A 22778-nucleotide genomic window follows, 5' to 3' on the forward strand; every position below is an offset into this window, starting at 1 on the left:
GTGGGGAGCTCTGTCTGTCCTGGGCCCCTGAGGTGCTGGTCCTATGGTTAACGAAGGGCCTGGCAAGGGGGAGCCCCAGCGTGCACATGCTCGTGGTGTAAACACCCCATCATGACTGGTTTCAAGCTACCACTGGCCATGGCAAGAGCTGCCCGGTGCCCGCAGCAGCACGCCGGCTGAGCTGCACGGGTGCCAGGGGGTGTGCGCGCAGCGAGGAGAGGAGATACAGAGCAGGCAGGGATGCGTTGCCGCTTCGCGGAGCTAAACGCTCATACAGTTTGGGAGACCATCGAAGACGACGAAGACGAGGTTGAGGTCAGGGCCTTGGAAGTGGCCTGTAGAAGGTCCTTCAAGACTTTCAGCTTCGAGTTAAATCTGCTCCTGAGAGCAGGGTACGGGGCTGGGGGGCCGGGGGCTCTGAGAAAGGCCAGTGCAGGGACGGAGGTGGGATCGGCCTGCTGTCCCGGAGGACCAGGCTGGGGCTGGCTGAGCGTGGGGAGTTTAGGGGGGGGGCAGACCCCCCAAAGGATCTTCACTGGGAGTGACTGGCTTTTCTCATGTTCCAAGCTGTAGCCCCTGATGGTGCCAGGTGACCAGGCTCACTCTGCCTGCTCCCTGGAGGGACAGGGAGGCATCTGTGAGGGCAGAAGGAGGCTCGTCAGAAGATTGCTGTAGAGACAGATCCAGGTGAGAGACGGCGGAGGCTCGGGCCAGGGCAGGGGCGGCCCAGAGGCCGGTGTGCTGCTGGCCTGCAGGGTGTCGGGTCCTCAGTCCCTGGGAGGAGCAGCAACCAGGGTGGAGGCTGATGGGTAAAGGGGAGGTGGGAGGTAGCGCACAGCCCTGAGCACACCTCTCTGAGGGGCTGGAAGCAAATGGGCGTGGCGGAGGGGGCGGGGGTCGCAGGGCGCTGTTGCGAGAGGGAGTTGGATTCTCAAGGGGAAGCCTGGGTGTGCACACCCCGAGGGCCCTGTCTGCGCCCCCACTTCCCTCTCTGTGACGAGGATTGGCTGCTGGCAAGGCACGGGGCCTGCCCCCTCGGGGCCAGTCCTGGTGACAACCATGACGAGGGAAGGTGGGAAGGCTGTGCAGGCGCACCTACCAAGGAGGGAGGCAGAGGAGGGCATCGGGAGGCAGAGGCAGGACGTGCGGGAAAGCACCTGCAGGTTAGGGGTGGACTGGACCTGCTGCTCGCCCTCCACATGCGTTTCCGGTGAGGCCCTGCCACCTGCCCGCTGTGAAGGGTGAGGGGCAGGTTTGGGGAGGCTGCGGAGCACTGAAAGCCAGCCTGAGCTAGGGGCATGCCTGGGGACCCCCCACCCCCAGCTGCGGGGGAGGGGAACACAGGGGCTGAGGTCCCTGAGTCAGGGACAGTGACTGGAGCCCTCTGGTGGACTTAGTAAGAAGGGTGATTGGCCTTTAAAGGTTTGCAGAGAGAGGCTAATGGGAGTGGAGGACAGAGGGCTCCCGCCCCCACCATGCCGTCAGCAGGCCGGGTGGGACCTCGGGGCTGGAGGGCTGGGCTGAGTGGGCGCCCAGCCAACAGGTGCAGGCAGGGAGAAGGTTCTGCCTGAGGACCTGCCTGCAGGAGGCAGCCGCCGGCCCCAGCTGCAGGCCCCTCCCTTCCTCTGCCCTCAGACAGTTTCACTTTTGTTTCCTGGACCAGGGCTTCTGCCGGCTCAGCAGGTTTGGGGCGGCCCCAGCAGCCGGCAGTGTAGGTGAGGGTCTGGGTCGCCCAGGAAGGGGGTGCCAGAGGAGGCTGCGGGGGAGGGGAGCTGGTGGGGGCTGGACGGGGCGGCTGCCCACCCGCTGGCCCCGCCCAGGGCTCCGATGGCAGAGGAAGAGGCGGCGGGGGCGGCCCTGGAGCTCGGCGGGCTGCCCCCCGACATCCCGGACGAGCTGCTCACCCTCTACTTCGAGAACCAGCGCCGCTCTGGGGGGGGCCCCGTGCTGAGCTGGCAGAGGCTCGGCCGCGGGGGCGTGCTCACTTTCCAGGAGGCCTCAGGTGAGGGGCTGACGGGGAGGCTGGCCGGGCACGGCAGGTGGGCCGCCCGCCCTGACGCCCCGCCTGCCCCTGTCCTGCCCTGCCCACAGACGCCGCCCGGGTGCTGGCCCAGAAGGAGCACGTGCTGCAGGGCGCCCGGCTGAGCCTGCGGCCGGCCCCACCCCCCGCGCCCTCCCGCCTGCTGCTCCAAGGCCTGCCCCCGGGGACCACCCCCCAGCGCCTGGAGCAGCACGTCCAGGCCCTGATGCGTGCCACGGGGCAGCCGGAGCAGCCCTGCCGTGCCCTGGCCAGCCCCCGCCCAGACCGGGCCCTGGTCCAGCTGCCCCAGCCCCTCTCGGAGGCAGGTGAGAGATGGGACCAGACGGGACGGGGCCGGCGTGCGCGCAGAGGGCATGCGCTGAGCCAACGTGCACCTTCCCCGCAGAAGTCCGGGAGCTGGAGAAGCAGGCCCGGGCCCTGGACCTGGATGGGGCCACGGTCTCCCTGGCGGGGGTGCCCCAGGCCCGGGCGGTGCGCGTGGTGGGGGGCACGGCCCCTGCGGACCCGCTGCTGCTGCAGCTGTACCTGGAGAACGAGCGCCGGAGCGGAGGGGGCGCCCTGGCGGGCCTGCGCAGCCTGCCGGGGCCCCTGGGCGCCGTGGTCTCCTTCCAGCAGTGGCAGGGTGAGTGGGGCGGGGCACGCCCCCCACCGCTCTCACCCCGCAGGCCGCTCACGGGCCTCCCGGCCTCTCCCTTCCCTCCAGTGGCCGAGCGGGTGCTGCAGCAGGACCACCGGCTGCGGGGCTTGGAGCTGAGCCTGGTCCCCCACTACGACGTCCTGGAGCCCGAGGACCTCGCGGCGGACACCGGAGGAGGGGACCGCTCCGCCACGCTGGGGCCTGGGGCCGCTGAGCAGGCTCTTCTGGAGGCTGGAGAGCCAGCGAGGACCCTGCAGGGTGTGGGGACCGTGACCTCGGCCTCTGAGGAGGCGCCAGGCCCATCAGGAGTCCCTGGAAGGACAGAGCCCACCGGGTCTGTGGGGCCCGTGGGGGCTTGGGACCAGGAGGGGCTAGAGAGCCTGGGGCCCCCAGGGCCTTCAGGGCAGGCAGAGCCGGTCAGCTCCAGCCCTGCGGAGTCCCCGGGCCCCGTGGGCTCAGTGGAGACCGCCCTGGGGCCTGCAGAGCAGGTGGGATCCGGGAGCCTGGAGCCTGGGGGGTCCCCGGAGCCGGCGGGGCTGGTGGAGACGGTGCTGTCGATGGAGCCGGGCGCCATGCGCTTCATGCAGCTGTATCACCAGGACCTCCTCGCTGGCTTGGGCGACGTCGCCCTCTTCCCCCTTGAGGAGGCAGATGTGACCGGCTTTCGAGTGAGTGCCCTTTGCTGAGTCCTCCCCGGTGGCCCCTCTCCCCTGGGAGCTCTGGGGACCTTTCTGGTGCCCTAAACCGGGGAGCTGCCCCTCACTCACCCCTCGTCCGCAGCTCTGCGGAGCCCGGGCCCCGTGCCAGGCCGCGGAGGAGTTCCTGCAGAGCCTGCTGGGCAGCATCGGCTCCCACCTGCTGAGCCTGAGGCACCCGGGCAGCGCGAGGTTCCTGCTGGGCCCCGAGGGGCAGCACCTGCTCCGGGAGCTGGAGGCTCGGTTCCAGTGCGTCTTTGGGACGGAGCGCCTGGCTGGGGACGACCTGGACACAGACCCCACAGAGGTGGAGTCCCTGCCCCTTCCCGCCCCTTCCTCACACCTCCGCCCGGCACCGCCTCCCCCTGCTCAGAGGCCGGGGAGGGGTGTGAGCCGGGGACTCTACTGTTCTCTCCTGACAGGTGGACCCCACTGAGGCCCTGCAGGCCCCCCCTGGCCAGTCCCAGGCTCCGTGGCCCCCAGACAGCGAAGACGGGGACCTCGAGAGCCTGAGCCTCGGTAGGCCCTCTGGGACCCCGCACAGCCTGTGACCCTTTCTTGACCTCACCCTCTGCCTTGCTTTGCACGCCCCCCTCTCTTGTGATCCCGTATCCCTCAAGCACCTCATTTTCACCTGTTCCCCGACTCCTCCTATCCTTCAGCCTCACCTTGGCTGGTCTCAACCCCTCACCCTTGCCTCTCCCTGTCCCCAGAGGCGGTCCGAGAGCTGCTGGCCACTCTGGAGGGCCTGGACGGGGAGGACAGGCCACCCCTGGAGCTGGGGGAGGAGGAACCGGAGGAGCCGCCAGAGGAGGAGCCTGCACCCAGCGCCCGGGAGGAGCCCCAGGCCCCCGCGGGGCTGGAGGAGGCGGCCGCGCTGCAGCTGGCTCTCCACCGGTCCCTGGAGCCGCAGGGCCGCGCGGCGGAGCAGGAGGAGGCGGCCGCGCTGCAGCAGGCGCTGGCCCTCTCCCTGCTGGAGCCGGCCCCCCTGCAGGCCGAGGAGGAGCTCCTGGGCGGGGGCCCTGCTGGCCGGGCCCAGCTGGTGGTGCATGCGGACTTTGAGCAGGACATGGAGGAGCTGGACCGGGCCCTCGGGGCCGCCCTGGAGGGGCACCTCCGGGAGGAGACGGTGGGGCTCCGGGGCCCCACGCTGCCCGCGGAGCTGCGTGCCCGGCTGGAGCAGCGCCACGGCGTGAGCGTCGCCCTTCACGAGGACCGCGCCCTCCTGCGCGGCTTTGGGGCCCAGCCCGCCCGTGCAGCCCGCCACTTACGGGCGCTCCTGGCCGGCCCCTGGGGTCAGAGTCCGCCCGACCTTTCGGAGGCGTCCAGCCCCGCCGGTGAGCCTGCACCTGGGACAGGGGAGGGCGGCAGGGCCGGCTCTCCGAACCCACCAGACCTTCTCTCTCCCCACGTGGCAGGGCCGCGGCGGAGCCCGGAGGGGCCCCTGGGCAGGCTGGAGGGTCTGGCCGAGAACAGCCCCGAGTTCCGGGCGGTGGTGCAGGCCTTCTACGACACCCTGGACTCTGCCCACAGCCGGGTCCGCGTCGTCCGGGTGAGTGCAGGCTCCGCCTCGCCAGCCTCGGCCTCCTGGGCTCTCCGCAGAGCCTGTGGGCTGTCATTTACAAAAAAATAATATACAGGTTTTTATTGATTTTTAGAGAGAAAGGGAAAGGGCTAGAGAGATAAAACACACCAATGATGAGAGAAAAATCACTGATGGGCTGCCTCCTGCACATACCCCACTGGGGATCAAGCCCGCAACCCAGGCCTGTGCCCTTGGCCGGAATCGAACCCAGGACCCTTCAGTCCCCAGGCGGATGCTCTATACACTGAGCCGCACCAGCTAGGGCTGGGCTGTCATTTCTGCCGGTCAAGGTCCGCTGGCCAGGAGCGGCCGGGCTGGGGCAGGCTGGGAGCTGCTGGGGGAGGGAAGAGCACCAGGCTCCCAGCACCATTCCCCACCCGGAGGCCTGGGTTGGGGGAGACAAGGGCGTAGAGGTGGTGGGAGGTGGTGGGGGACAGTGGGGAGCCGTGACCCAGGCCCTGGCAGGCTGGAGCAGGCCCCTGCATTACCAGCTGCACCAGCGGCGCCATCTTGTGGCGCTTGTAAGGATGACTCACTCCACAGAGCAGGGGGTGGTGCTGTTCTGGGTCTCTTCTGCCTCTCACAGTGGCTCCAGCAAGAAGAGGGCTGGCCAGCCCTGGCTGGTGTGGCTCCATGGACAGAGCATTGGCCTGCAGACCAAAGGGTCCCGGGGTCGACCGCGGTCAAGGGCACATATCTTGATTGCAGGATCCTCCTCAGCCTGGGCCCTGGTTGGGGCTGGTGCAGGAAGCAATCAACCGATGTGTTTCTCTCCCATCGATATTTCTCTGTGTCTCTCCCTCTCTCTCCCATTCTCCCTAACGATCGATGAAGAAATACCCTCCGGTGAGGAGGGGTGAGGAGAAACCAAACAAAGAAAGAAGATGAGGGCTGGCTGCAGGGCCACCCCCCTCCTGGCATGTTACTTGCTAATTGAGGCATCTCTGAGCGTAGCTGCCCTTCACAAAAGGCTGGGACTCCCTTGGGAGCCATAGTGAAACCCCAGGGGTGCAGGGAGGAGAGGCTGAGGAGGGGCTGGGCAGGGGTGGGTGTTGCAGGGGGGCGAGGCCCAGGACAGCTGCAGGGCCAGAAGGAAGGACAGGAGGAGGCTCTGCCGGGCTGGTCAGCTGGCAGGAGGGTGAAGGCAGGGCTGGAGCCGGAGCTGGGCTGGGAGGACAGGATCCAGACCCAGGAGGAGCTGGTGAAGGGAGGCAGGCAGGGGAGGAGTCGCTGCGGCGGAGAGCAGGGCTGCGGGCTCACGGGCAGGCTCACGGAGAACGAGAAGGGAGAGAGCGTGGGAGCTGGCCCATGCGCCAGTGATGCCAGCCAGGTGCTCTCCACTCCTGACGCACAAAGTGTGGGTGGGCCCAGCTCCTCGGCGACCCGGAGCTGGTCAGAGCGGCAGGGCCTCTGGCCTTGCCCACCCCCGCCCTGCCAGCTGCCACCACCCGCTAACCCCCGGACCAGCTCCACTGCCTGCATCTGCACCTGGCAGCTGTCCCTCTGGGCGTCGGGAGGGGAGGGACACCCTGCAGCCGCATGCCGGCTCCCTGTGCGCGTGGGTCTCCCGCGCACCACCCGTGACTCTGGAGGATAACCCTGAGACCCTCCCCCGCCCCGCCCCGCCCCCTATAGTTAGGGCTTGTGTTTTATTTATTTAAATATATTTTTTATTTATTTTGTACAAACAGGAAGGGAGAGGGATAGAGAGTTAGAAACATAGATGAGAGAGAAACATCAATCAGCTGCCTCCTGCACAACCCCCGTTGGGGATGTGCCCACAACCAAGGTATGTGCCCCAACCAGAATCGAACCCAGGACCCTTCAGTCTGCAGACTGACGCTCTATCCACTGAGCCAAACCAGTTTCGGCTGTGTTTTTTGTTGTTGTTGTTGTTGTTGTTTTTTAAACACTTCTGTTCACTTATATGAGCACAGCTGGTTCTTGCCTATGTTAACGGGCCCTGATTTTTGTCCTCACCAATAACAGCTTGGCTGCATGTAGTGTTCAGGATCAGAATATGTCTTCTTTCCAGGAATCTTGGGAAAACATTGCTCTTTTTCTTTAAAAATATTTGTTCTTGAAGAACTAAAACAAGAAAATCTCTCTTTGGTTTCTGAGCACCCAGTATCGGCGGGGAGGGCCCTGTGTGAGGATGGAAGACGTTTCCATCCGTGCATTGACGGTGGTGTGGGTGTGGGCCTCACTAGTCTCTCGCTTCTGGCAGGATGTGTCCTCCCCACTGTCCCCGTCATCTCCGGGGTCCTTCTCACCCAGAGACGCCACCGTCGGCTGGGGGACACTGCCTTGCGTGTGCACTGCCTGCGCTCGCTCCCGTCACCGCTGCCCTCCTCCTTCCCCTTCGCCCAGGCCACAGCCGTCTCCACAGGCTCCGCTCTGTTCTCTGGCTCTGCAAACCGGTTTCGGCCCTTAAATGATTTAAAAAATATATATATTTTAATTGATTTCAGAGAGGAAGAGAGAGGGAGAAGATAGAAATGTCAATGATGAGACAAAACAGGTTTGGCTCCATGGATAGAGCACTGGCCTTCGAACTGAAGGGTCCCGGGTTCGATTCCGGTCAAGGGCATGTACCTTGGTTGTGGGCACATCCCCGGTGGGGGTTGTGCAGGAGGCAGCTGGTCGATGTTTCTCTCTCATCGATGTTTCTAGCTCTCTATCCCTCTCCCTTGCTCTCTGTAAAAAATAAATAAAATAAAAAAAGAAATGTCAATGATGAGAGAAATCATTGATTGGCTGCCTCCTGCACGCCCCCTATCGGGGATGTGCCTGCAACCAAGGTACATGCCCTTGACGGGAATCAAACCTGGGGCCCTTCGTTCCGCAGGCTGATGCCCTATCCATTAAGACACACGGGTTAGGGCTATAAAAATACATGTTTTTATTGACTCCAGTGAGGAAAGGAGAGGGAGAGACACAAACGTCCATGATGAGAGAGACTCACGGACCCACTGCCTCCCGCACGCCCCCCACTGGGGACGGAGCCCACACCCTGGGCCTGTGCTCTGATCCGGAGTCAAACCAGGACCTCCTGGCTCACAGTGGGCGCTCCTCTACCGAGCCACGCCGGGCCGGCCCACACAGGGCTCTCCGTTTCCGCCCCAGCGTGGCCCCTTTGGGCCAGAGGGTTGGGAAGGTCGGTCTCCAACGGACCCTGTGACCGCCTGGCAGGTGGAGCGCCTGGAGCACCCGCTGCTGCAGCAGCAGTACGAGCTGCACCGAGCGCGCCTGGAGCAGCGCTGTGAGCAGCGGCCGGTGGAGCACGTCCTGTACCACGGCACGTCCGTGCCCGCCGTCCCCGAGATCTGTGCCTACGGCTTCAACCGCAGCTTCTGCGGCCGCAACGGTGAGCCGGCGGGAAGCTGGGTGCCTGGGGGTGGGGAGTGGGGAGGGGGGCGTGGGCTCTGTGGCCCCGGGGCCCTGACCCAGCCCTGTGGCCCCGCAGGCACGCTGTACGGACAGGGCGTGTACTTCGCCAAGCGCGCCTCTCTCTCCGTGCAAGACCGCTACTCGCCGCCGGACGCCGAGGGCCACAAGGCCGTGTTTGTGGCGCGGGTGCTGACCGGGGACTACGGGCTGGGCCATCGCCAGCTGCGGGCGCCCCCTCTGCGCGCCCCGGGCCACGGGCTCCTGCGTTACGACAGCGCCGTGGACTGCCTCCGCCAGCCCAGCATCTTCGTCATCTTCCACGACACCCAGGCGCTGCCCACCCACCTCATCACGTGCGAGCACATACGCGGGGCCCCGCATCCGGACCCCTCTGGGCTCTCGGGCCCCTCCCCGGCCTCCTAGCCCCAGCGGCCCCCTCGGCTCTGTCTCTGGCCCCGTCTCCGGCCTCCTGTTCTCCGCAGGCCGCAGCCGCACACGGCCTGACAGACCTGCTGCCCGGGCCCCCTCCCCCCTCCCTGTGGAGGCGCGGGGACGGGGAGCAGCCGGGAGGGGGGCGGGTCCCCGCAGGGCGGGCCCGGCCGCCAGGGGTCAGCAGAGCCCAGGAGGAGGCTGACGCCGACACCCTCCGGAGGCCACACCTCGCTGCTGCGCGACTCTGTCATTTGAATAAACGTGGAGCCCGGCGGAGGGACCTGCTGGAGCAACTAGTCCGTCCGACCTCCTTGGACCGGCGGGAGGGACCCCGCGGTGAGGGGCGGCGGCGGCGGGGGTGCAGGGGGTGCGGCGAGGCAGGCCCGCTGCTTCCCTGGGGCGGTCCAGGGCGCGCACCCCACGTCGCCTTGGGGTCACGCACGCGCCCCCAGCAACGGCCCGGCCCGCCCCGTGCGCGCGGGGAGGTGGCCGCGCCTGGCGACGGGGGCTCCGCCCGGGCCGAGCCGCGCTGGTGCTCCAGCCGCGCCGCCGCCGTGGGCGCCGGGCCCCGCGCGCACGGGGCGCCCCACTGCACGGCGGGCGGCGTTCGGTCGGGAGCCTGGGCGGGGCTCCGGGCTCGCCCCGCCCGCGCCGCCTCCGAGACTCTCCGGGTCCAGCAGTCGGGCTGCGGCGGCCGAGCTCGCGGAGCGGAGCACCAGGCACGTACGACCGGGTCCGAGGCGGAGGCGCGCGGCTCCCGGGGGCCTGGGGCGGGGCGGGGGCTCCCCGGCCTCAGAGCCGGGAGCTGCGTCCCGGAACTGGGGGCGACGTGGCGGCCCATCCTCCTCGGGAGGACTCCACCTCTGCGCCCCGAGACTGCGGAACTGGTCGGGCGGGGCCGGGCGTGGACAGGAAAGATTGCCGGGCGGCTCCGCTGCCCCGGGCGCCGGGCGGGGGGCTGGAGCGCAGGCGGCCGGGGCAGGTGCCGGGAGAGGCGGGCGCAGTGGCCCCCCTGGCCGGTGCCCCTGACCCCCCCCACCTTAGCCCGAGGACGGAGGCACAGAGCCCACATTGTGCCCCACCCACCCCACCCCACCCCACCCCACCCCCGCGGGAACAGAGCCCCATTCACCGCGCACGCCAGCGCTCTGGGCGCGGGGAGCGGAGTGCACGCGTGGGTGTGCGTGCGCGGGCGGCGCCGGCGGTGCGGTGCGGGTGCGCCGGGTGGGTGGGCGCCCAGCGGCTCCCTCCCCGCCGCAGCCCGCAGCCCGCAGCCCGCAGCCCCGGCCCACGCGCTGCGGCGCCGGCTATTTATAGGAGTCACTGCGGAGCCTGCGGGGCGGGCGGCGGGGCCGGGAGCCCCGGAGGCTGAGGCCGCTGGGAGACGGCGTCCTTGTCCGGGGGATGGGGCCGGGGCCTGGGCGGGAGGGGCAGCGGTCAGTGCTTCCGGGTGGCCTGGTTTCCCCGTGGCCAGAGGCTTGAGCCGGGCCAGGTGGGGGGTGCGGGGCGCGGGGCGCGGGGCGGCGGTGTCAGTGATGTCGTGGAGGTGGGGCCCGCGTCCAAGGGGAGGTAGCCCCTCCCTGCCCCCGCCGTAGGTCAGGGTCCGTGTCCTCTGCTGTGGCGAGCCCGTGGGTGACAGCCCGGAGGGGTCCGCCATAGGGGTCACCGCCCTGCTGATGCCTGGGAGGGGTCTGCTGGTGTCGGGGGTGAGCCGGGGGTGGGGCCATGTGGGCGGAGCAGGTGGGTCAGTGGGTGCTGAGGTGGGACACGGGGGCGGGGGGGTCCGTGTCCAGGGGAGAGGGCGCCGGTCAGTGTGCAGTCCGCCGGCGTGACCCCTCCCGCTCCCTCTCCCGCAGGCCATGTCGGGGGAGGACCCTGAGGTGCGGCCGGCGGCCGAGGACGGCTCCTCCAGCGGCGGCAGCGGCTCCCCCAGCCCCGGGGACACGCTGCCCTGGAACCTGGGCAAGACGCAGCGCAGCCGGCGCAGCGGGGGCGGCTCGGCGGGCAACGGCAGCGTCCTGGACCCGGCGGAGCGCGCCGTCATCCGCATCGCAGGTACCGCCGGCCTGTCCTTGGTTTCTGGGCGCCGGCCTGTCCTCCGGTTCTGGGCGCCGGCCTGTCCTCCGGTGTATGGGTGCTGTCCTCCGGTGTCAGGGTGCCGGCCTGTCCTCCGGAGTCTGGGTGCCGGCCTGTCCTCCGGTTTCTGGGTGCCGGCCTGTCCTCCGGTGTCAGGGTGCCGGCCTGTCCTCCGGTTTCTGGGTGCTGGCTGACCGTCCTGGCGGCCGCCCAGAGCCGCGCCGGGCGCAGGTGTGGGGGCTGGAGGGACAGGTGAGCGGTCTGAGGTCGGAGAGGCCCGGTTTCCCCGCGATTGCAGGCGGCACGGCGCCACCTCCTGGCCGCACCTGGTCTCTGCACCAGGCAGAGCTGAACTCCCTCGGCGGTGCCATCACAGGCCTCCTGACCCAGCCCGATGCCCCATGCCCTGAGGGTGCATCCTGGGGCTCCTGGGGCCCAGCTGCCTTCCAGGCCCCCCTGAGGGGCGGGGGCGGTCCGTCCTCAGGGCAGGGCCTGGCCTGGCTCTCCAGGCGTGAGAGGGGAAAGCCAGGTGGAGAGGCCTCGGGCAGAGGAGGGCCGGCTGCTGGACCGGGCCTCTCCCGCCGTGGGGAAGTGGTGGCCTCTTTCTGGACGCCCCCCAGGATGTGCTGGGCACCGAGGAGCCGGGGAGGGTCGCTCTGCCAGGCTGTGGAGTCTGTCCGCACCCACCATTCGGACCCAGACGAGGAGGAGGCATTTGGAGGGCAGGGCTGGCTCTGAGGGGACTGAGAGGGTGGCCCGAGGCGGGTGGGGGCGAGGCTGGGTGGCCAGCTGCTGAGCAGGGATGGTGTGGGCAGCAAGGGACTCTGGGGTGGAAGCAGAGAGGACCAGGAGGGGGAGGGGGCTGACCACCCCCTACCCCCCCAGGGGCAGGTGTGAAGGGGACCCATGACTGACAGGTGGTTTTCAGGCGTCACATATGGAGTTTAAAAGTCCTGGCCCAGGCTGGTGAGCTCAGTGGATAGAGCGTCAGCCTGCGGACTGAAGGGTCCCAGGTTCGATTCCGGCCAACGATACATGTCTGGGTTTCTGGCTTGATCTCCAGTAGGGGGCGTGCAAGAGGCAACCAATCAATGATTCTCTCTCATCATTGATGTTTCTATCCCTCTCTCCCTCTCCCTTTTTCTGGTGAGCTCAGTGGATAGAGCACCAGCCTACTGACTGAAGGGTCCCAGCTTTGATTCCGGTAAAGGGCATGTACCTTGGTTGCGGGCACATCCCCAGAGGATCGATGTTTCTCTCTCATTGATGTTTCTGACTCTCTATCCCTCTCCCTTCTCTCTGTAAAAAAATCAATAAAATATATATTTTTAAAAAGTGATCCTTGCCCTGGCTGGTGAGCTCAATGGTTAGAGACCTCCACAGGGGTCACAGGTTGGGTTCCCAGTCGAGGGTTGAAGGATCCATCCTGGCCCCGGAGGCAACCAACCCAAGTTTCTCTCTTTCCCCCTCTCCCTCTCTTCCCCCCCTCCTTTCCATTCTTGAAAAAAAAAAGAAATCAGTGGAAAAATATCCTCGGGGTGAGGATTAACAACAACAAAAAACAGAGGCCCTTTTTCCCCCAAATGAAGGCCAATCAGGAATGTCCTTCCCTGGCCTCGCATTCCTCTCCGTGGTCCCTGCCCCAGCAGTGGGCTCTGGCCTGGAGGGGCCAGGGCGGAGCTGCAGGCATGGCCCTGGATGTTCTCAGCATTGATTCCCAGAGGGAGCTTGGGGTCTCTGTGTGGGGCGTCTGAGGAATATGCCCGGGGCATCTCAGAAAGCCAGGCGCCTGCCAGTGTGGTGGAAAAGAATGTCTCTTATTGGTACCAAGCCTTTTCTTCTAAAAATTCCCTATTTCAGTCCTTTTATATTGCATAAAGTTTATTTTTATTGTAATTGTCTTAATTTTTTTTTTGGGGGGGGGATGGGAAGATATATTTTTGTTTGTTTTTTCCTCTTTTAAAATTAAACTTATTGAGGCGACGTTGGTTAATTGGATCATATAGGTTTCAGTGTGGGTTTCTGTCACACGATCTGTACTTAATTTTTTTAATCCTTTTTTGTACTTAATTAAAAAAAATACTAGGTTACCAGTTAATCATGCATTTTTTTCAATAGATGGAGTTACACATATGTTGATATTCATGCAATGTGATGTGTATGCTATTTTGTTGTGTTGCTCCTTCAGATGACCACTTGTTCCGATCGATGGCACACGCACTTTCTGAGCAGCACTTAAGGACTATGAAGAAGTGGAAAACGGGGTCTCTGAATGGTCTGCCTCAGAACAAGGAAAGTTCTCTCGGGGCGGTATCCACCAGTTACCTGACAGATGGGGAAACGTGTAGCTAGCTTACGTCTTGAAGTGCTGCTCAGACAGTGTGTGTGCCACGATCGGAACACGTGGTCATCTGAAGGAGCAAGGTCTGGTGAACACGGCGGGTGGGTTAACACTTCCCAGGCAAGATCTTTTAACGTGTCTTTAGCTGGCTTTGAAGTGTGTGATGGTGCGTCATCATGAAGCAAAATTACTTTGCCGTATCTTCTGGCCCATTCTGGTTGTTTCAAGATCAAAGCGTGATTCAAATTGATTATTTGTTGTCAGTAGCGATCAGTATTAGCAGTTTCACCCAGTTTTAGAAGCTCATAATATACCACACCTTCCTGATCCCACCAAACGCAGAGCATTGTCTTCTGTCTGAAGCGTTTTGGCCTTGCAGTCGATGTTGATGGTTGACCTGGACCAACCCCTGATTTTGTGCGTTTGGGATTCTCCAAATAAATCCACCTTTCATAGCCAGTCACAATTCGATGCAAAAAAAAACTTTCTTTTGTGCAGTTGAAGTAACATTTTACTGATGACTTTTCTGTTTTCCATTTGTCTTTCGTTCAGTTGATGTGGCTCCCATGTTCCTTCCTTTAAAGTCTTTCCCATTGCTTGTAAATGATCGGAAATTGTTTGCTGAGCAACTTGTAATCTTTCTGCAAGTTGTTTTTGAGTTTGACACGCATTTTCATCCAATAATGCTTGTCACTGTTGGTCTTCAAACTTTTTCGGTTGACCTGGACGTTCTGTCTTTCACATTGAAACCATCACTTTTATAGCGTTTAAACCAGCGTTCACAAGGATCTTAAGATGGAGCATGTTCACCATAAGCTTCCCGAAGTATGGATAACTTTTTCTTCAAAATAATGAATTAAAACTCCCCGCAAATGCCATTTTTTGGCATGAAATTCGACATTTTTAAGTGTAAAAATGTCTATGATGTTAACACCTTTAGAAAATTTGAAATATGAAGTTTAGAAACTTGTCAATACAACAAAATAGCATACATATCAAATTGCATATATATCAACATATGTGTAACTCCACCTATTGAAAAAAATCTGCACTGTTAACTGGTTCACCTAGTAAGTTTTTATTGGTTTTATTGATTTTTTTTATTTTTTATTTTTTTAAAATATATTTTATTGATTTTGTACAGAGAGGAAGGGAGAGAGATAGAGAGTCAGAAACATCGATGAGAGAGAGTCATCAATCAGCTGCCTCTTGCACACCCCCCACCGGGGACATGCCCGCAACCAAGGTACATGCCCTTGACCAGAATCGAACCCGGGACCCTTCAGTCCCCAAGCCGACGCTCTATCCATTGAGCCAAACCGGTCCCGGCAGTTTTTATTGATTTTAGAGAGATGGAGAAGGAGAGGTAGAAACATCAATGAAAGACATATATTGACTGTCTCCTGCACGCCCCCTACTGGGGATCGAGTGCACAACCTGGCCATGTGCCCTTGACTGGAATTGAACCCCGGACCAGACCCTTCACTCTTTAGGTGGATCCTCTATTCACTGGGCCACACCAGCTAGGGCTCAAACCGAGCTTTTCATTTATTTATTTGTTATTTTAAAAAATATTTTTATTGATTTCAGAGAGGAAGAGAAAGGCAGAGAGAGACAGAAACATCCATGAGAGAGAGAATCACCCATCATCTGCCTCCTGCACGCCCCCTACTGGGGATCAAGTGCACATCCCGGCCACGTGCCCTGGACTGTAATCCAACCTCGGACCCCTCGGACCCTTCACTCGCAGGCTGACGCTCTATCCACTGAGCCACACCAGCCAGGACTCAAGCGGGGCTTCTTAAAAGAACCCTCCCGCCCCCGTTTTCTCCTTAAGTCCTCACCTGAGGACACCCATTGGGTTTTGTCGATTTTTGGAGAGAATGGAGGGGGGGGGAGAGGAAGGCAGAGGGGGCAGAGGAAGAGAGAGAAACATTGATGTGAAAGGGACACATGGATTGGTGGCCTCCTGCAGGCACCTCCACGGGCTGCCGCCTGGGGAGTCGAACCTGCGACCCTCTGGTGCGCAGGCCCGCGCTCTAACCACTGAGCCACCCGCCAGGGCTGAGCGCCTTTCTCTGTTGATACCAATTCTGGGTCCAAGGTTGCCCGGGAGGGGCTCCTGGCGGAGGCGGAGGCGGACGGAGAGGCGGACGGAGAGGCGGGGAGGAGGGGCCGGCGATCAGGTGGAGGAGCCGACCCCGGGGTCCGGGCGGCGGGGACGGCGGGGGCGGCGGGGCGGAGCGGAGGAGGCGGGGCGCCCGGTGCCGCGCCGCGGGCAGAGCTCGGCGGAGCGGTCGCCGGCCGCTCCCCGCCGCCCCGCCCCGCCCCGCCGCCGCCCTGGGGCATCCTGGGTGCGGGGGGGGGGGGGGGGCACCCGGCGGCGCCGCGGCCGCGGGGACAGAGTGGCCGCCGGGGCTGGAGGCTCCCGACGTGTCCAGCGCCGCCGCCCGCCGCCCGCATGGCCGCCCCGCCGCCCGGCCCGCCCGGCCCGCCCGGCGAGCAGGACTTCGTCCAGGCCTACGAGGAGGTGCGGGAGCGCTACAAAGGTAGGCGCCGCCGGCCGGCCTCTGTCCGCCCCGGCCCGGCCCGGCCGCCCGCCCGCCGGCCTGCTCTGCCCTGTCCGCCGGCCCTGCCTGCCGGCCCCGCCCGCCGGCCCGGCCCCTGTCCGCGGGCTGCCCAGGTGCCCGGCCCGAGCCCGGCCCGCCGCTGTCCCCGCTGCCCCGCCGCCGGCCCCCCGGCCCCGCGGTTCCCCAGCCCCTCGGCCCCCCGGCTTCTTGGCCCCCCGGCTTCCCGGCCCCGCGGTTCCCCGGCCCCGCGGCCGGCCCCCCGGCCCCGCGGTTCCCCAGCCCCTCGGCCCCCCCGGCTTCCCGGCCCCGCGGTTCCCCGGCCCCGCCGCCGGCCCCGCCGCCAGCCCCGCCGCCGGCCCCGCGGTCGGTCGGTCGGTCATGCCCTTAATAGGGCATCGCGCCGCGGAGGTGGTGGCCGCTCGGCGGGGGCTCCTCCCGGCCGGTCCCGGCCTCCCGGCCGCTCGGCAGACACGTGGGTCCGGGCTGTGCTGCCCGGCCCGGCCCGGCCGGCGCCTCCCACACGCCGGCGGCCGCCTCCGCCGCCTCCGCCTCCGCCTGGCAGTGGGTCGCATAGCTGTGGCCTCTGCTCACCTCCCGATCCGGCCTTGGCAGGGACCCGCCGCACCCTCTGCCGGCGGCAGCTGTGCCGGGAGTCCGGCTCCCCTCTCCCCCTCGGGGAGACCCTGCGGGCCTTGGGCAGCCCCCGTCCGTGACCCCGACCCCCTGGACCCGCCGGGACCCAGGCTGCTGCCAGCTGCCTGCAGCCCCCGGTGGGGGGGCCTCCAGGCCCCCGGCTTAGGGTCTGGGGTGAGCCCCTGGGCAGGGGAGGGGGCCCTGGGACAGCCGACCGAGCAGGTTCCAGCTCCGGGCGGCTGGTCCCGCTGGCTCTGCCCCGGGAAGGGCAGCTCGGGGAGAGCATGCTGCGGGGCTCTGCCCGGAGCCTGTGGGCACCGCTCTGCACCCGCTCCCATCGCCCAGGCTCCTCCGCTGCGGGGGAGGGGCGGGGTGGGGTGGAGGTGGGGGAGAGGCTGGGGGTGGGATGGGGTGGGGGTGGAGGTGGGGCTGGATCCTTCTCCAATAGTCGGGTCCTGAGTGGGATGGATGTGCTGTGAGTTTCTCCTTGGGGCCAGCCGTGGGCTTCTGTGCCCGTTGCCCTGGCCGGCAGAGACCCCCCCTGTGGCCCGCACAGGGAGGGCGGGCACACTGGGGGGCGGGCAGGGCAGGGCAGGGCAGGGCCTCACCGCTGGACAGACCTGGGCCAGAGCAGGCTCTCCCCTCTACGCTCAGGACTTCGCTCCAAGCCTCGTCCGGCGGGCGCGGGGCTGCGTGTGGCTCCGTCCAGAGCCTGTCCGGCCCCAACGCCCCAGGAGTGAGCTGTGGGGGGCCCTGGGCGAGGGCGAACGGGGTCCCGTCTCGGTCGCCGGGGTGGGTGTTGGACACACTGGGCTGCCCGGGCCATGGTCCCTCCTGGCCTCGGGGGGGTGACATTCCTGCGCCTGTGGGCACCGGGCACCTGCCGGCACTGAACTGGCTAGAATCAGGGTGCAGTGCCCGTGTGGCCCTCGCCCGAGGGTGGCTGGGAGTTGCCCACAGAAGAGGTGCTGGGGTCCCCGGGCGGCCAGGGTGTCTGGGGCACAGCAGGCACCCAGGCCTCCTCCGCTCCTGGCTGGAGCCCGGACTCGGTGAGGGCTGGGCCGGTGCTGAGCCCAGGCGTGGCCTAGAGAAGGCTGGAGGTGCCGGGCTCTGGGCCCGGGGCTGGCTGGTGAGCCCCCGGGAGGGAGGGAGGGAGAGGGAGCCGGGCCCTGGGGCCAGCCGGGTGTGGGGAGCCCCTGGCCGTGCTGGCGCTGCCTTCTGCCCGGCTGCACACCCCTCTTGGGCCCGGGAAGGGAGGCTCTGCCTCCGGGCCTGCTCCCCAGGGCAGTCACCCATCCCCAGCTCCCCTGTTCTTACTCACCAGCCAGCTTCGTCCTCCCCTCCAAAGGTCAGCCTAGCCTCTCACCCCTGACCTCCCACCGCACCCAGGCCCCACCCTGGACACGTCACCACCCGCTGCCGTCCCCGCGCGGCCCTGGGAATCCCGGCCGTTCCAGCTCCCAGCAGTCACAATCCTCCCAGAACATTCTTGATTTCCTGCCAGCCAGCGCCCCTTGCCCCTCCCCACCCTCCGCGCCTTCCCTCCAGGGCAAATTCCTGTGGGGCTGCAGCCCGCCTAGAGGCCAGGGGCCTGAGCCTGCTCCCGGGGAGGCAGAGGAGTGGGGGGGGGGGGCAGGGGGGCAGGGCAGGGAGGGTTTGAGGGGAGCAGGGTGTGCACAGGGCCTCTCAGGGCATGAGGTGCAGGACCGCAGTGGGAGGCGGGCTCAGCCAGGAGGGCCTGGGCAGCTGTGGGGGTGGGGGTGACCCCTCAGAGCTGGGAGCAGGTGAGGTTCAGTGTGGATCCGATCGATCGGAGGTGGGGCTGCAGAGGGCGAGGCCGGACGGAGGTCAGGAGGAGGTCACCGGCATCAGCCTGTCCGCAGGGCACCTGTGACTTTCTCCGGAGCTCAGCTGAAGACGCCCGGCCCACGTGGCTCAGTGGTCAGCGTCGACCTGTGACCCGGGAGGTCACAGTGCGTTCCTGGTCAGGGCCCACGCCCGGTCCGTGATTCACTCTCATCGTTAATGTTTCCCTCCTCCTCCCTTCCTCTATAAAATCAATAACGATATAAATCAATAAGTAAGTAAAGCGGCTCCCCCACCGCCCCGGCCGGCCGGGCCCTGTGCCAGGCACCCTCCTTGTCTGTCCGCCCCGTCCTGCCCTGGACTCTGAGCTCCGTTATCTGTGTCCTGGCAGCAGCCCTCAGCCCTCCGCCCGCGTGCAGGGCGCCCGCGTGGGGTGCGTGCCACCGTCTTTGGGGGCAGGAGCAGGGGCTGGCAGGAACCTGGTGCTCCTGGGAGAGGCTTTTGGTCTGTGCTTATTGTCGAAAGTGAACCGTGCTCAGCGCCCGAAGCACAGCAAGCTCGATGGGCGTCTCATAGAGAAAACGGTTTAACTCACAGCGTCACAGCTCTGGCCCTGGTCTCACCGGGTGCGGTGCCCACCACAGTGTGTGTGTGTGTGTGGGTGTGTGTGTGTGTGTGAGAGAGAGAGAGAGAGAGAGAGAGAGAGAGAGAGAGAGAGAGAGAGAATATCCAGGGATTTTTACATATATTTTTTAAAAATATATTTTATTGATTTTGTACAGAGAGGAAGGGAGAGAGATAGTTAGAAACATCGATGAGAGAGAGTCATCGATCAGCTGCCTCTTGCACACCCCCTACTGGGGATATGCCCCACAACCAAGGTACATGCCCTTGACCGGAATCGAACCCGGGATCCTTCAGTCCCCAAGCCGACGCTCTATCCATTGAGCCAAACTGGTTTCGGCGATTTTTACATATTAGTAGACTGTTTACATCACCTGACCCTGGGCAAACCCCGATCTGCTTCAGTCCCCGCGGTTGGCCTGGATACAGGGACCGCCTTCAGTTTTTAACTGATGGAAGGTTGTAGCAACCAGCACCCAGCTGCTCTGTGGGCACCGTTTCCCCACAAAGCAGGTGTTGGTGAGCGCTGCTCAGCAGTAAGGAAACTGAGGCGTGTAGTTCTGTTTTATTTTGTTTGCTGGTTGGCTGATCCTCACTGGTCGTTAGAGAGTGGAAATGAGCGGGAAAGACACAGAGAAACATCGATGGGAGGGAGACACACCGCCCGGTTGGCTCCCGCACAACCCTGACCAGTGCCTGGGCCAGGGAGGAGCCTGCCACTGAGGTACGTGCCCTGGACCAGAATCGAACCCGGCACCCCTTGGTCCGCAGGCCGACGCTCTATCCACTGAGCCACACCAGCCAGGGCCGTAGTTGTTTTTTTTTGTGTGTGTGTGTGTGTGTGGTGGTTTTTTTTTTGATGTGATGCCATCGTACACGTGATAGATGACACTGGATGGGTATGCGGGCTGTTTCCATCTTGTGGCGGCCTGAGCAGGGCTGCTGTGGGCATGGCGTGTGAGTTTCCGGGATTCGGTAGATTTTTATTGTCTTCGTCGCCCCTGGGCAGACACCAAGGAAGTGGAATTGCTGGGTCCGGGGGTCGTTCTCTCCGTAGCTGTGTGGAGAACTGCCAGTCGGTCCCCCGCCCTGCCTCCCCCCCTCTCCTCCCTGGCGTGCCCAGGAGCCTCCCGCACTCAGCACTATCTGCCCGGCTGATTGGGGACATCCAGTCGAGTGGCTGTCAAGTGGGCCGGCCGCTGGGTTTCGTTTGTGCTTCCTGACGCCTGGCCGGCCTCACGCCTTCTCGTCTCCTTGGCTCTGTGTGTCTTCTTGTGAGAAACCTTTGTCCAGATCCTGTGTCCATTTTATTTTATTTAAAAAAAATTATGGAGAAACTGATTTGCATTAGAATTTTAAATATATATATATATATATATATATATATATATATTATATATATATATTGATTTTTTTAGAGAGGAAGGGAAAGGGATAGAGTTAGAAACATTGATGAGAGAAAAACATCCATCAGCTGCCTCCTGCACGCCCCCTACTGGGGATGTGCCCGCAACCAAGGTACATGCCCTTGACCGGAATCGAACCTGGGACCTCCAGTCCGAAAGCTGATGCTCTCTCTATCCACTGAGCCAAACCGGTGAGGGCCCTTTGTCCATTTTAGAAAATATATTCTATTGATTTCAGAGGGGAACGGAAAGGGAGAGAGAGGAACACCCAGGATGAGAGAGAATCGCCCACGGGCTGCCTCCTGCACACCCCACACAGGGGATGGAGCCCGCCCCTGACCGGGAAGCCAACCGTGACCTCCTGGTTCATAGGTCACCGCTCAACGGCTGAGCCCCACAGCCGGGCCCTTTAACTGGGCTGTGGCGGAGTGGCTGGAGCGCCCTCTGTGGGTTCCTGATGGGGGCCCCAGCGAACGGCGGTTTGCAGAAACGCGGCCTGGTGCTGCAGGTGGGTTTTCACTTCCTGCGTGCGTTCTTCCTCATGTGAGCCCACTTCGTTTTTTCTTGGTTGCTAGAGATTCTGGTTTTAGTGCCTGTTCCGAAGTCGTGAAGATTTACGGCTGTTTGTTTTTTCCAGGAGTTTTATAGTTTTAGCTCCTGTGTTTAGGCCCGTGGTCCTCAAACTGCGGCTCTCGAGCCACATGTGGCTCTTTGGGCTCCTTGAGTGTGGCTTTTCCACAAAATGCCACGGCCTGGGCGAGTCTATTTTGAAGAAGTGGCGTTAGAAGAACTTTAGTTTGAAAAATTTGTCTCTCTCTTGCTGAAGCCGGTTTTGCTCAGTGGATAGAGCGTCGGCCTGCAGACGGAAGGGCCCCAGGTTCGATTCCGGTCAAGGGCATGTACTTCGGTTGTGGGCACATCCCCAGTGCGGGGGTGGGGGGTGGGGGGAGGGTGTAGGAGGAAGCTGATGGATGTTTCTCTCTCATCAATGTTTTTAACTCTCTATCCCTCTCCCTTCCTCTCTATAAAAAAATCAATAAAATATATTAAAAATTTTGGCTTTCAAAATAAATTCCAATCGTTGTTCTGTTGATATTTGGCTCTGTTGACTAATGAGTTTGCCAACCATTGGCTTAGGCATTTGATCCGTTTTGAGTTAATAATTGCGAGTGGCAGGAGGCAGGGTCCGCCTTGAGTCTTTCCGTGGAGGACCTGGGGGAGCTGGGAGCAGGGGCCGGGGTCTGAGACCGTGGGAGGGGACGCAAGGAGGCCAGGGCGGGATGGTGCAGGCGGCCCCGGGGCCACAGGCAGTGCCCGGGGCAGGCCCACAGGGGGCAGGGAGGTGCTGGGCTGGGTGCCTGGTGGGGCCCTGGGTGCTGTGGGCTGGGTGGAGGGGGAGCCAGGAAGTGTTAGGTGAGGAACTGGCCCCTGGGAAGACTTGGGGCGCCCCCTGCAGGGCCTGGGCGCCTTCACCTCCCTCTCATTTCGGGGGGCAGGGCAGAGGGGCCTGGGCCAGGAGGAGGACGGGCACCTGCTGCCCCCTCGGCTCCTGGGTGGGGCAGGTCCAGGGCCAAAGCCGTGGGAAAGGAAGGATCTGGAAGGAAGGTGGGGGGGCGGGGGCAGCTGGGTTCTGGGCGTCCTGGACCGCAGGGCACAGGGCGGGGGCGGCGTGGGGTCCCCAGCGGGTGTCTCAGCACGAGGCTTCTGTCACCCTTGTCCTGTTCCTTTTGGCTTTCACTGCGTGTGTGCGCTGACCTCTTGAAACGCATCTTTGTTCTCGTCTCTGAGCAAACGCCTGACTACATGGGAAGCTCATGAAACAGGCAGGGGATTAAGTATCCGGAGACACAATGGGCCTTCCTGTTCCCGATGCCGCGGGCCTCACCGCAGGGCTGTGTCCTGGGCAGCGGGACAGGGGAGGGGGCGAGACACAGACACGGAACCTCTCACGGTCCCGGAGGCCGGGGTCCAAAGCCATGGTGTCGGCAGGGCTGTGCTTGCTCTGACGGCTCCAGAACCTCCCGGCGGCCCTTGGCTTGTGGCCACATCCCCACCCTCTCCGCCCGCCGTCTTCACACGGCTTCCCTGTGTGGCTCTTCTTCTCTGTCCTGTGAGGACAGACACTGGTGAGATTCAGAGCCCGCCAACCCATCCAGGGCGATCGCCCGAGATCTGTAATTACCTGTATATATAAAAGGCTAACGTGCTAAGTGTCCGACCGGCCGACCGACTGCTATGACGCACACTGACCACCAGGGGGCAGACGCTCAATGCAGGAGCTGCCTTGACTCGCACTGCCACCATAGACCTGGCGCCCACACAGCCACACAGGCCCCGAGCGACACCCCTGAGCGACACCCCATCGAATCGAAGCCAACGCTGCCAAGGCCCCACGGTGCAAAATGCAGCCCACAGCCTAGCCCAGCCCAAAACGGGTGCTGTGGGCACCGGGCAATGACGTCAGGTAGCAGCCCCCGGCTTCCCCTCCCTAGCGGCTAGCCTCCTCGGAGTTTCTTCAGCCCAGGAACACGACTTGCTTTAC

The 22778-nt window shown here is 63.8% G+C and overlaps 2 protein-coding genes across 10 annotated transcripts in view; both read left to right on the forward strand.

Annotated features, from left to right (window-relative positions):
- Positions 1-22778, forward strand: part of PLEC (plectin) — a 77697-nt gene that overhangs the window by 10048 nt on the left and 44871 nt on the right. For 3 of the 7 annotated variants that reach the window (XM_045575909.1, XM_045575910.1, XM_036422543.2), the window contains exon 1: positions 15644-15746. In XM_045575909.1, coding sequence (XP_045431865.1) covers positions 15659-15746 — 88 coding nt within the window. In that variant the 5' untranslated portion in view covers positions 15644-15658. Of the gene's footprint in view, positions 1-5308; positions 5315-9374; positions 9500-10636; positions 10836-15643; positions 15747-22778 lie in introns of those variants that run through there. The other 4 variants (XM_045575900.1, XM_045575902.1, XM_045575901.1 and 1 more) reach the window with 3 other exon arrangements.
- On the forward strand, positions 1163-9053 carry PARP10 (poly(ADP-ribose) polymerase family member 10). 3 transcript variants are annotated; one of them, XM_036422567.2, is made up of 11 exons: positions 1167-1711; positions 1821-2002; positions 2092-2346; positions 2427-2663; positions 2745-3346; positions 3459-3680; positions 3796-3892; positions 4087-4710; positions 4792-4925; positions 8151-8325; positions 8425-9053. In XM_036422567.2, exons 2-11 carry the CDS (start codon positions 1828-1830, stop codon positions 8769-8771), a joined length of 2868 nt encoding a protein of 955 aa, XP_036278460.1. In that variant the 5' UTR covers positions 1167-1711; positions 1821-1827; the 3' UTR covers positions 8772-9053. The 3 variants fall into 3 exon arrangements, with proteins under 3 accessions (XP_045431870.1, XP_036278459.1, XP_036278460.1); XM_045575914.1 differs by having other exon boundaries at positions 1163-1715; positions 4087-4925; XM_036422566.2 differs by having other exon boundaries at positions 1163-1711; positions 4087-4925.

Source organism: Pipistrellus kuhlii, unplaced genomic scaffold (genome assembly GCF_014108245.1).
Source record: "Pipistrellus kuhlii isolate mPipKuh1 unplaced genomic scaffold, mPipKuh1.p scaffold_m20_p_70, whole genome shotgun sequence".
In the NCBI taxonomy this organism is placed as follows: domain Eukaryota; kingdom Metazoa; phylum Chordata; class Mammalia; order Chiroptera; family Vespertilionidae; genus Pipistrellus; species Pipistrellus kuhlii.